The sequence below is a fragment of the Myotis lucifugus genome, unplaced genomic scaffold (assembly GCF_000147115.1).
Source record: "Myotis lucifugus unplaced genomic scaffold, Myoluc2.0 scaffold_10, whole genome shotgun sequence".
In the NCBI taxonomy this organism is placed as follows: Eukaryota; Metazoa; Chordata; class Mammalia; order Chiroptera; family Vespertilionidae; genus Myotis; species Myotis lucifugus.
Window position 1 is genome coordinate 9,776,392 of NW_005871058.1, and position 13,680 is coordinate 9,790,071.

At 34.5% G+C, this 13,680-nt stretch overlaps 1 protein-coding gene across 1 annotated transcript; it reads right to left on the reverse strand.

Annotated features, from left to right (window-relative positions):
• Positions 1 to 4,071: 4,071 nt before the first annotated feature.
• Positions 4,072 to 12,278, reverse strand: CD69 (CD69 molecule). Its single transcript, XM_014451668.2, has 5 exons — positions 12,155 to 12,278; positions 8,234 to 8,356; positions 6,736 to 6,935; positions 6,284 to 6,387; positions 4,072 to 5,380 (listed from the first exon to the last, which is right to left on the reverse strand). The coding sequence occupies exons 1-5, from the start codon at positions 12,210 to 12,212 to the stop codon at positions 5,269 to 5,271; spliced, it is 597 nt and encodes a 198-aa protein (XP_014307154.1). The 5' UTR covers positions 12,213 to 12,278; the 3' UTR covers positions 4,072 to 5,268.
• Between the last annotated feature and the right edge of the window lie 1,402 nt (positions 12,279 to 13,680).

Sequence of the window (13,680 nt, forward strand, 5' to 3'; positions counted from 1 at the left end):
CGTTGTGCACTGCTGGTGGGAATGCAGACTGGTGTAGCCACTGTGGAACACAGTATGGAATTTCCTCAAAAAATTAAAAATGGAACTGCCTTCTGACCCACAATTCCACTTCTGGGAATATATCCAAAGAAACATGAAACACTAATTCGAAAGAATATATGCACCCCTATGATCATTGCAGCGTTATTTACAATAGCCAAGCTTTGGAAATAGCCCAAGTATCCACCAATAAAGGCATAGATGAAAAAGCTGTGGGACATTTACACAATGGAATATTAGTTGGCCATAAAAAAGGAAATCTAACCTTTTGGGACAGCCTGAGCTTTTGGTGTACTATTCAAAAAATCATTGCAAAGACCAATATCTAGAAGTTTTTTGCTATCTTTCCTTTTAGAACTTTCATGGTTTCAGATCTTGTGCTCAATTTTTTAATCTATTTTGAGTTAATTTTTGTGTGTGGGAAATGAAGATCCAATTTCATTATTTTGGAGGCTGACCTCCAGTTTTTCCCAACATTTAAGAGATTATCCTTTCTCCATTGTGTATTCTTGACACCTTTGTCAAAGACCAGTTGTGTGGGTTTATTATGTAGTTGTCTATTCAGTTCAATTGGTCTACATGTTTATTTTTATTCCAATGCCATACTCCTTTGATTATTGTACCTTTGTAATATATTCTGAAATAAGGAAGTGTAAACATTACATCTTTGTTCTTCTCACTCAAGATTGTTCTGCCTATTTGGGGTCTTTTGTCATTCCATATAAATTTTAGTTCTTTTTGAAATACATTTCTGCAAAAAATGTCTTAGGAATTTTGATAGGAATTGCACTATTTATAGTGCACTTTGGTTAATATGAGGATTTTAATATTAATTCTTTTAATTCATGAACACAGAATACCTTCACATTTGCTTATGTCTGCTCTAATTAGTTTCATCAATGTTTTAAAGTTTTCAATGAATGTCATTCTTCTCTTTGATTAGGTTTATTTCTAAATATATTATTCTTTTTGATCCTATTGCAAGTGAGATTGCTTTCTTAATTTCTTTTTCAAATAGTGCATTGTGGGTGTATAGCAATGCACCTGACTTTCATATATTGATTTTGTATATTGCAACTTTACTGAATTCATTAAGAGGTTAGTTTTCATGTTGTTTCTTACCACAGCACCTACGCAAACCCACACAGGAACCAAAGTAACCTTTTGGAGGTGGTGAGTATGTGTATTACTTGAATTGTGGTGATGGTGACACATTTGTCCAAAGTCACCAAATTGTATACATTAATTAGGTATAATTTTTGGTATAATGATTCTTCTTCAATAAAGCTGAAAAACAAAACAAAACAAAACAGAATAAAAGTGCATTTTAGATACTACTATTTTTTTATTTCTATTGTGGGACAGAAGCTAGATAAAATGTCTCTATAATTAAACACAAAAACTGATTACAGTATCTATAACATTGTGCTTATAAATAAAAGTCACAATTGTTCCCAGGTTAAATACATCTTCTGGCCCAAGAGAGGACAAAACAAAAAGTGCAACAATTTATCCAACCACTAGATGGCACTGCTGCTTGTGGGTGCCCACAATGCGGGGTGGGGGTCATGGGGGCGGAGCCAAAAGACAAGTTAGTACAGCACAGGGAAGAGTCATGAAGCAAACTTGTAATTACTAGAAAGTAATTATTTCTAATTAGTTACTAGAAAGTAAAGTTGTACTTTAAATCATAAAATTATTTCCTTTAATGATCTTGTATTTGGGTTTATTTAAAATAGAAGTTTTTCTTACAAGAGTAAAAAACTATTCATTATAAAAGACTTTGAATCTATAGAGAAGCATAGGGAAGAACATAAATATTTCCTATATCCCTACTACTCAGGGAAAACCATTTTGTTTACCTTTGAAATTTTTCTTTCTTTCTGCTTATAGAAAAGCAAACATATAATTAATATTTTTTGATATTTTAACAATTTTTATTGTGGTATATTTGTACCCAATAAAATGTGGAACTAAGGTATCTATTCGTTATGTTTTGACAGATGTGTATGCTTATGAACACCACTCTAATAAGATGTAGACCAGAAAGTACCTCATGCCCCTTACACTTCTTCCTCCCGCCTCACTTACAGAGGCAACCACAGATTTCTGTCACTGTCCCTTAGTGTTTCCTGTTCTTGAATTTCATATAAATGGAATCATACATCAGGTCCTATTTTATGCCTAAATTTTTTTTTTTAGCTCAACATAATGCTTAATAATGGCATGGAATCTTACTGTATATATATATATATATATGATTTTAACTGGTTTAGCAATAACAGTTTGAGTATTCGCCCATATAATTAAACATTCTTCATTATTATTTTTTAATGTTGGCATATTTTTCATCATGTGGTAGAAATACTTAATTAAATCTTTAGTTTTGGACAATTAAGTGGTTCTGACTTATTGCTAGTAAAAAAAAAGCCATTTGACAAATATTTTTGTGATTATGTTTTACATATCCGAGATTATTCCTTTAAAATCCACTCCCCCCAAAAGAAATTGACATATGAAAGAAAAGGATGAATCTTTTTAAGATTATTGATAAGCATTTTTAACCTGTTTTTCAAAGATTAAACTAACTCAGTTTATATTATCCCCAGCAGTCTCTCTGGTCATATATTTTTTAACATTTGTCCAGAATTTTTTAGCAATTTAATTTTCGTTATTATACATTTCCATGTGTAAAAATTTTGTCAAATTTATAAAAATTGAGAACAAGCTTAGGAAAAGCATTGCCATATTCATATTATAAAATTTTGAGTCAATTGAAGACTGACTATAGTATCTAACATTTTAATGGCACCTTATCATTTTTAAAATACTTTTAACTTTATTGAATTTCTAAAATTATGTAAAATAAGCCAGTTAAGAATTCTTTCCCTTTTCAGAGGAAGAAATTGAAATTATCTTGGGAAAGCAAAATAAAACACTGATCACAATATTTATCTCCAGCCAGGTATGTTTTCAGTCATTTTTCATGTATTAACTAATTCAGTTTCCAGCTACGTTTAACTACATTTCTAACTAATTCTAACTTAAACAGCTATTCCACTAGTTAATGGCAGAGATGAACTCAGGCAATCTTTCTCCTGGATCTGGCTCTTAACAGCAACACTTTCCACTTACACATTTCATGGAACACAAATCACAAGACATTTTTTCGAACATGACTCAGAAGAGTAAATGACTAAAATATGTATAGCATTTTGGAATTGAACAAGATGCTTTTAGAGCATCGGTTATTAGGACCAATTATTCTCTTATTGAAGAGAGAATCTATACTAATAAAAGGGGAATATGCTAATTAGACCAGGTGACTGGACATCTTCCAGATGTCCAACTTCCTTCCGGACAAAGCCATGGTGGTGGGGGCCAAGGCAGAGGCAGTTAGGGGCAATCAGGCTGGCAGGGCAGTGGTTAGGTGATCAGGTCAGCAGGCAGGCAAGCAGTTAGGAGCCAGCAGTCCCGGATTGCGAGAGGGATGTCCAGCTGCGGTTAGGGGCGATCAAGCCAGCAGAGGAGGGCAGTTGGGGGCGATCAGGCTGGCAGGGCAAGGCAGTTGGACATCCCCCAAGGGGTTCCGGATTGGAGAGGGCGCAGGAGCCGGGCTGAGGGACCCCCACCTCCTGCACGAATTTTGTGCACCGGGCCTCTAGTGAGGTTATAAATAGGTCCCCACAAAATGACATTAGGTATCTCCTACTATCTCTATGCTTCTTTTTGTTTAAATTTGTTTATTAGTTCTAACCATCTTTAAAAAAATTTTTTAAATTGATTTTTGAAAGAGGGAAACATCTGATGAGAAAGATTGATCAACTGCCTCCTGCATACCCTCTACTGGGGATCAAGCCTGCAATCCAGGCATGTGCCCTGATCAGAAATTTAACCAGTGACCTCTTGGTATAAGGGAAAACGTTCAATCAACTCATTCACACTGATCAGGCTTATGCTTCTTTAGTATGAGGGTGATAAACAATAAAGAATAAGAAAATAATAGGGACAAAACATTTTAAATGGCATAGATTCTTTTCAAGTCAATTATAATATTTACTGAGCATCTGCTTTTATACAGAAAGACGCATAAGGCCTTTGTAGGAACAGACATGTAAAAACAATTCAAAAAGTAGAAACCACATTATAAAGCTAAGGTATTACAGTAGATAACTTTTTGAAAAAATGTTTTTCTTATTTCTAGTATGACATAATTTTTAGTGTATTTTAAGGGAGCAAACACTTCTTAGAAATAATTTTGTTTCCATTTTTATTTTAACATACATAAAAGCAGCTTATAATTGCACCAAATACAAAAGACAAACAAACAAATAGTTTATTGCACTGCAAACACCTCACATGAAGTACTGCATGTGATAACATTGATTAGGAAAAGCACAAATTTATAATCAGATATTGTATTATTCTAGGTTTGAACAATACAGAATTTTTTCTAATAGGGATTTGCCACATCATATATTGCACACTTTCCAACACTTATCTGTTTTACAAATATTTCTCATGTTCTTTGGTTTTGTTTTTATCTTTATAAAACATGGTGTATAAAGTTTTAAAGGCAAAGAATTAAGTACCATTAAAAAAGACATTGAAGAAATAAAAACAAACAAACAACATAAATATGTGGTCATCCCAGTTTTGGGGAGAAAAAAGTGACAAAGTAGCCTGGCAAACTTCTCCAAAAAGAGAGAAATATTACAAAGCTTAGTTTCATAAGCATTTGTCCACCTATAAATGTTCTCTGAGCTTAACAAATGCATTTAGACTAAATAACTGTGTTACCAGTTAACATTTCTTTTGTTTACATTCAGTTTTTAATACTGCCATCTAATTCCTTCTAATAGTGCAAATGCGTGAAGGACACTCATCGTTGGTAGTCATTCGGCAATAAATAAAAACTCTAAACCTAGCTGTTTTATTATTTTTGGATTTGAAAAAGTATAAAGTGCATTCAAAAGGTTTAAAGTCATTTTTCTCAATCTTGGACATAAATATCCATCAACCTGTGATGTTTTCAGGTCACGGCGAGGGTATTCTGCAATGCAGCTCCCCTGCCTTTTGTTCCACAGTCTTGTTTGGAAGAAAGTTTCCAAAATCATACCAAGTTTCTTCACAAAGTCCTTACGGCAAACATCTGACCATAGAGCAGCATCCACGACACGGATTGCCTTGAGTTCCATGACATGATAGTCTATAAGCCAATATGGCTCCTCACTGTTTGAAGGGTTTGTTACATATCCAATGTAAATTCCTTCCACAGTCTGTGCTGCTGACCTCTGTGCTATTCAGAAATGCACAGTTCTCTGACCCTGTGAGGCTGAACCTGTCAAACAATAAAGAAACTGAGAATTACTTTCAGTGCATCGTTTCCGTTCAGTTACATGGAACATAAAAACTTTGTGGTAGTAGAGGTCTCTGCTTTATTTATTTATTTATTTATTTATTTATTTATTTATTTATCATAAACTAATCTAGAGAGAGAGGAGACAGGGATTGAGAGGAAGAGTAGGCGGAAGGAAGGTACAAAGCTAAGAGTAAAGTGTATCCATTTGGGCCAGCCAGCATGGCTCAGTGGTTGAGCATCGAGCTATGAGCCAGGAGGTCAAGGTTCAATTTCTGGTCAGGGCACATGCCTGAGTTGCAGGCTTGATCCCCAGTAGGGGGCGTGCACAAGGCAGCTGATCAGTGATTCTCTCTCATCATTGATATTTTTATCTCTCTCTCACTCTCCCTTCCTCTCTGAAATCAATAAAAATATGTATTTAAAAAATAAAATAAATGATAATAAAATAACGTAAGAATCTTTAATTCTGGGGCAATTTTTCTTTCAGGTCCATAGAAGCTGCTAATTAAGCATGAAAATATTGTTCTTTATCCCTGTGGAGATGAGAACAGGGAAAGAGTACGAGGGAATTGTTTTTCAAAAACTAGTTCATCAGTAAAATATTAATATGAGATTGGAAATGTTAGATTTTATCATCACAATTATTTCTGGAATATTTCTGAGTCTTCTAGTCACACTAATTTTATTTTTCTGAGATCAAATTACTAGAAGCATTTGTTGTATGAATTCCAAGTAAGGGAAAAGAGCAAAATGATCATATGACAGCTTTTCTTTAAAGAATTCCAAAGAGTATAAGCATACAAAAGAGAACAGTGGAAACAGGGAAAATGGTTTCCCTGAGCTACCAGTCTGGGAAAGATAAAGAAACATCTTGAAACTTACCCGTTGTTAAATTCTTTGCCATTTGACCATTTCCATGTCTGTCCAGCATCATTTTTTAGCCCAATCCAGTGTTCAGCTCTACCCACATATCTTTTTAAAAAGATCTTGAAGAAATGACAAAGGGGGTGCTTGTTAAACAGCTGTTATGGGTAAGTAGATGTAATACATTCTCAAAATCAGTTTCTCAAAAGCTGCATCTGAGGTAAAGTAGCTGATCATTCATTAGCTCTGTATAGAATTGACTCATTCGGATTTCTAGCCTTTGAGGCTAGGCATCCAAACCAGATTTACAAGACTAAATAGAACCCTCGTCTGACCTCAGACTAAATGTTCCTACATGGACACAGATACAATGTCTTCTTCATTTATAAGGAAACAGAAGGACATCACAGATTAGCTCTATAAAAGAAAACAGCAATATTTTATGAAATTGTGTTTGAATATTATCTTACCATGTCCTTTTCAGAATCAATGACAGCAAGAGTAGCACCGTGTTTGAAGCAAGAGTTTTGGGCCAAGGTCCAATTCCTTGTTGTATTGGAAATAAAGTAGCATTTCCTCTGGTATCCAATCCAATCGTCCGAGCATGAAGAAACATGGTTGTTTGATGGTTCCGAAAACATATATCGCGCTGGACAATTGTACTGGCCCACTGTGGACAGGAAAATTGTTTTAGTCACAAAATAAGTTAAATACCCACAGCATGCAAACCTAGTTCTTGGGGTAGGTGATAAAGTGAAGGCTGAAAGGCAAAAAGGCAAATTCGGAGAAGCATGCGAAGGCAGGTCCTCACCTTATCAGATCTCCCATTGTGCCTAATCATCATTGGACAGGGTATATTAGTAGGAGAAAAGAAGGTGGCTCTTTGGCCATAATGTCCGAAAGTGGTAACAAAAAAAAAAGAAAAGAAAGAAAAAAAAGAAAAGGAAAACCTTAAAAACGGTCTTGGATTAGAAAGGGTAAAGTGTTTTATAAATTTCAAGAAGGGTTTTGAATCTGAATGCAGAGGTGGAGGGATTTAAACTTTCAGGAGATAAAACACTCTATTTGAAGATGAAAGAGAGAATTATTTGCAGGAAGTAATTCAGAACACAAAAAGACCTATGACTGAAAAAGTTTCATAAAATTATAAATATAATGTTTGTAAAAGACACAAACGTATCTTGGTATAGTGGTATACTTTGAATATCTTATGGCGCTTCACTCTGGGAGTTTCTAGATACAGTCATAATTATTCATAGCCACAGTTTGGCGGTCTTTGAGTTGAAAGACAAAAGACTGACCAAATCTTGATTAATCTATGGCTTAGATATTACTTTTTTCTGTCAATATGAATGTGAAGCCCACAATTTTCCTAACTGTTGATTTATTTAGAATCTAAATCAGCTCCTTTCATTCCACATTTAAACCCATAGTAATGTAATTTTCTTCCACAATAATGCATAAATCATAGACACTTTTCATACTTATGGAAAGGCCCCAGAGTTGTGGAGACAAAGGAAGGATATAAAACTGGAACTCATAGACACAGACACAGCATGGTGGTTATCAGAGGGAAGGGGGTTGGAGGGCAGTAAACGGTAAAGGAGGCTAAATATATGGTGATGGAAGATGATCTGACTGTGGGTGGTGGGCACACAATGCAATGTACAGATAATGTATCATGAAAATGTACACTTGAAACCTATATGATCTTATTAATCAATGTCACCCCAATACATTTGATAAAAAAGAAAATCTCTAGAAAACTCTAAATGGTATTATATTAATCGCCCAAGGAACGTGGAATTGTATTAGTATTTTTTAGGAAATCCACCACGTATGATATATGGATGCTGCTAAATTGCTCAGAATTGCTGATTAATTGGACCAAGGACTCCCACTGATTTCAGCTGAGATTACAACAGAGACAGCAAAGAGACTCGATGGATTCATGAAGTGCAGACCCACCTGATAAAGCGATGAGAGCTATGATCAAGACGGTGATGATGACCACGTTCAGGACAGCACATGGGATAGGAACTTGAAGGGACCCTTCATGATGTGAGGCAAAGTGAAGGCTGGCAGCGTTATCTGAAGAGAGAAGGTGGATGTGAGTTCAGGCAGACTACAGAAGTAAGATGGGGACATTTGATATTTTCTTGCAGTAAAAAGTAATGTGTCTCCCTATCTTCTATAAAATTTATGCCAATTTCCCCCAAATTTTGGATGAATTTGGATAATTTTTGGAGGGGTTAGAAATGAAACAATATAGGCATAATGATGAGAACATAAAATATCTTCCCAAAATATGTACTTAGTAGCAATGAAAATTCTGTCATCATAGTTTTATTGCTTTACTCACAATAAGAACATTTATTAAACACCTGATTACCCTAGATGACATATTAAAAAAATCATAATCATAATTCCTTAACCTCTCTGTATTTACAATTTACTGTTTAAGAGTAATGGTGTAAATGAGGATAAATGGGGAATGTATAATAAAAAATATTGAATTGATATATTAATATCTATAACTAGCATGACAGAAAATAAAAACAATTGATAATAATTTTTGGTAAAGTTGGTACAGATGTGAAACAATCGAAATTTTTTATAAGTTTCATTTTACTGTTGGAAGAGTAAAATGAAAAAAAAAACTTTAGAAAACTGTTTCTTACACAATTAAGCACACATCTACCATGTGATCCAGCAATTCTACTCCTATGTATTTTCTCAAAAGGAATGAAAATATGTCTCAAAAATGCTTTGTATAAAAATGTTTATAGCAGTTTTATTCTTAAGAGCTAAATTCTAGAAATAACCTAAATACACATCAACAGGAAAACTGATAAACAAATTATGCTATTATCCATGAAAGGACATATAAAAAAAGAGAGCAACTGATACATGCAACAAAATGGAAAAGTTAAAAAAAAGTTGAGTGAAAAAATCCACATACTGTTACATACTGCATATTTTATTTAATGTAACATTTAAGAATTGCTGAACTAAGCTATGGTGACAGAATTCAGAAAAGTGAAAGCTGTTATGTGTGTAGAAAAGGTAATCTGAGCAGAAAGGAATACAGGGGAACTTTCTAGAGTGATGGCAATTTCAAATGTTGATTGGAGTTGTAATTATACCTCATTAAACTGCACATTTATGATCTATGCATCCATTGTATATAAACTATACCACAATTAAAATATGAGAATGAACAGTAAAATATTTGAATTTTCAAGATAATTTAAAATAATAAAAGAAATCTAACAGTATTAAAGACCAAACATTGGGAAGAAGTTATTTTTTCCCATTTATCCTTTGTTTAATGCTAAAAAAAAGTAAAATTTTGATTTCACCAATAAAAATATTTTGTGGAAGGATTTAGAATATAAGTATGATGTCAATGATGATTCTTAGTTACACAGACACACACACCAAAGGAAATCTAGAAGGATATCTGTTCCGAAATGTAAATAAATTAATTGAGAAAGGAGACAATGGGATCCTGTGGCTCAGAGTTTGAATTTGATTTTTGCTAGGAAGAGCTGTCATTTTTAAAAACTTTGGCCTCACAAGAAATACATAGTTCCCTATTATGTTCTGAGAAACTGAAATATAAAATTGCTATGTGAATGATATCAAAATTTACCATAAAAACAGTCTCAAAATGAGAAAATATCATGTTTTTGAATATAGATGACTTGTATAATTAAGAGCACATATCTTGAAATGCACATATTTTTCCTTAAGACATTTCTCTAAAGTTAAAGTGGGCTAAGAGATGTTGCTTTCTTTACGAGGAATTTACCATGTACTGAATGTCAGCATCAGCTTCTGCTTCTGGGGTGGTTTTTCCCAGCGTAGATCTGCATTCAGATTTTTCAAGAGATGCCTTTACTTCTCTCCTATCTAGTTCTATTTCTCTCAGCTTCTCAAAGCCAATCTGCATTCAGATTTTTCAAGAGATGCCTTTACTTCTCTCCTATCTAGTTCTATTTGTCTCAGCTTCTCAAAGCCAATCTTCTTTTTTTTCGCCAGAATCCAGCTGTTACCGGAAGGAGCCCAGGGTAGGTAGATAGCAAGTTCAGAGCTCTCTGTCTAGTTTCACTTCTCATCATGCTTCTTAGCCTCAACGCAGCAGCACAGCTCTGTTCCTGAGCCAGTATTAACTCAGCCAGATAGCTCAGGGCCTCCAAAGTCTACTTCAGTCTATTGGCTTAGCCAGTGGGTAAACTGTGCTGATGATTTTCAGATTGTACTTTACATCCATTAGTGAGGGCGGTGGTTGCTCAGTTTGGTTCATCACCTAGGTGACCAAACACTGCCCCCAAGAGTGTACTTCCGCTCTGATTACGGTCCTGCCCATTAACGGAGAAATTGAAAATAAATCCACCATTACATATTGAGTCACCTAAGGGTTGTGCCCAGTGTTTTTTCATACTAATAATGTATGTAGAAGACAGCATCAACTAAACATTCAACAGAAAATGGGGATGATCTCAGGAAAAGTTAAGAATCCCTGAATTAGGACCTTTTTGCAACTATGCCCTCTATTTATTGAGTAGTTTAATTATTACAATTATTTTTCCTTTTGGTAGTTCAATGAGTCCATAAAGTTATGGTTATGTGGTTACCAGAAATTTTGTATAGTTTGCATTTGTTATCCACAGTTGATTTTGTGTTCTAAAGTGAAAGATGGGTTTATGGGAGGTAATGGAAGCTTTTCTAATGCAAAACAGTTTAGTGGACACACACTCTAAAAACAATCCTTCCTCTCAATTTTTTCAGCTCTGCTATCCACAACGCATTCCTTAATTACTGCTGACAAACTGTATTTCTTACATATTAGGTTTTGGGGTACCTCAGTAATTCAAAAAGGAAGAGGTATAAATGAAAATACACACATAAAAAAAACCTCATAGAAGTGAGTTATAGAAAAAAATGGGAAAATTCTGGTATCATAAATAGAATAGGTCTCTGGACAGAACAGACAAATAGAAGAGAGGAAATAGTATACAGCAAAGATAATCATATTTTGATGAAAAAAGAAAGAAAGAAAAATGTCTGATTCATTTGGAATTTTGAGCCAGTGACTGGATGTGTGAAACTGAAGGATGAAATGTAGAAAAAGAGTCCCATAAAGATTATAGAAGCAGAAGACGTCATTTTCAAGATTTCATGACATTCTCTGAATAAATTATCATTAGACACTGTAAGTGTAAAGATGCCTATATGGCCATTCTCTCAAAGATTGGAAACCTTTATTTTCAGCAACTAGAAGATGCTGCATGAGAATACAAGACGAGGCACACAGAAAGCACACAAAGATACAAAGTAAAGGCAGTCAAGAGCGTAATTGCTTATGTGCTGCACAGAATTTTTGTAAAGAAAGTCAATGCTTCCTGGAATATGTGCAGATGGATATGGAAAAATGATAGAGAGTGCACTGGGCTAGAGCAGGGAGTTTTATAATTTCATCTAAAAATGAAATAATATAATTTGAAACAAAGAAACACATCTTTGAATAGCTTCTCCAATTCACCTTTGTGTTTCCTCTCATCTCCGTAATCTTATCTTTAATAGATAAAGAAATATTTACTTCTTCCCATTTTTCTCTTTTATCTGGACTGAAATAGAATGTAATCAAGTTCTTCAAATGACAGAAGTTTATTTTCTTCCCTAAGTCCTGTTATAGGGGGCAGGGGGAAAGTAGGTTTACAGTTGTTTGTATGGAAAAATAATACAGTAATTAATCAAATAACAATATCAGAATAAATTCTGTGTTTCATGTACTTGCAACTGTAAACCTATCTTTGGCCCTCCTGGTATATATCATCTATATAGATAGTTATAACCAGTATATGAAAACAAGATCTGACTTACTTTGTCGTCCTCTCTCCAAGGAGCTGTTCTCTGTTAGGGAACAATCTTCAGAGTTCATCTTTATTCCAGTCAATACCCTCTGGTTAATCTCAGGTCAAGCCAATCTACAGTGAATGCCCTTGCTGGAGCTCTAGCTCAGTCTCTGAGAGAGCTCATCATTTATAGTCACATATGCGCTGTCTCCGCCCCCTTCCTCTTGACTTCTAATCACTCCACCACTCCAGTTCCCTTTAATTTATGCCCCAGTGGCCCAGACAATTTACAGTGTGTTGTTGTGGTGAGCTATGGGTTTTCCCTACTGTCTGAAATGTGCTTTCTCACAACTGTAGGTGTAGCATGAAAAGACACGTGGGATTTCCCAGAACGTGTGACATCCTTCCTTAAATTTATAGAAAACAAAAGTAGTTTGGGAAACGGTGTATCTAAATAAAAAACTCAAAGTTCGAGATTCCTATTTGTGAGATGGAAATAATAAATAAGAGTAATATTTCTCTGGAATTCCATTCATTCATTCATTTAACTAATATTTATTGGACATCCACTAGGAACCTGACACTGTTTAGAGCTAGAGGATTTATTGTTTAAGAATTTAAAAGTCTCCATCCTCCTGCATCTCTCTTCAGTGTGGGAGAGTTTCTTAGGAAGCTACAAGTCGGCTTTCAGAAGTTTGTCATTCACTTCTTTCCTGGGGACTAGCTTTTTTTTTCTTTTTTCTTTTTTTTTTAAAGGTATCATTTAGTAAGTAGTGCTTTAATGCAGGAAACAGAAACTCTGTGGTCTGGAACTTCCTTTCTATGTTCTAAAATTGTTTATCTTGAATTATCTGTTTCACTTATCCCCTGTTAATGTTTTTTTAAAATCAAATTTTACTGTCATTTAAACCACTCTGGTTTTCCCTCAGTAGCATCTTATCCTCTTATTTTTCCCTATGTACTAGATTGTTTTTTCATATATCTCTGAGGTTTAAGACATTTTAAGGATGATTACTATAAAAATATATTGCCATAGTATGAATATCATACAGATAACTTATTAAGATCAACATAAAATAAACGCAGAATGTCCATGTATGGTGACTTAAGGAGGGGATCAAAATACCATTCTGGTTAACAATGGTGCCAAGAATTGTATCATTAATATCACTTCTTCAGAGTGGGGACATTCTGTTTGTACAATTAGGCCTTTGAGAAAATGTTTTGCTCAGGTGGGTTGGAAGCTATCATCTACTGTAGGTTAGTTAGGCCATCATATTTATTTGTTTACCTAAGACATGAAGAGGTACATATTGGTCCTAAAGTCTCTCTTTGCTTTCATTCTGTTTTTTAGTCAATTTCCTAGTATGTTTTCCAAATAGCAGCTCAAGGGTTTGTTTTGTAATTACTAGTAAATGATATAATTTTGGTGAGTTGTTCAACTCTTCTCCTCTTTCTACCCTCAATGGCTTCTTATCTGCCTTACCATAAAATTCAACCTTCTTATATTTAAGTAGGTCCATGATCTGGTCCCTGGCTACCTCTCCACTATTT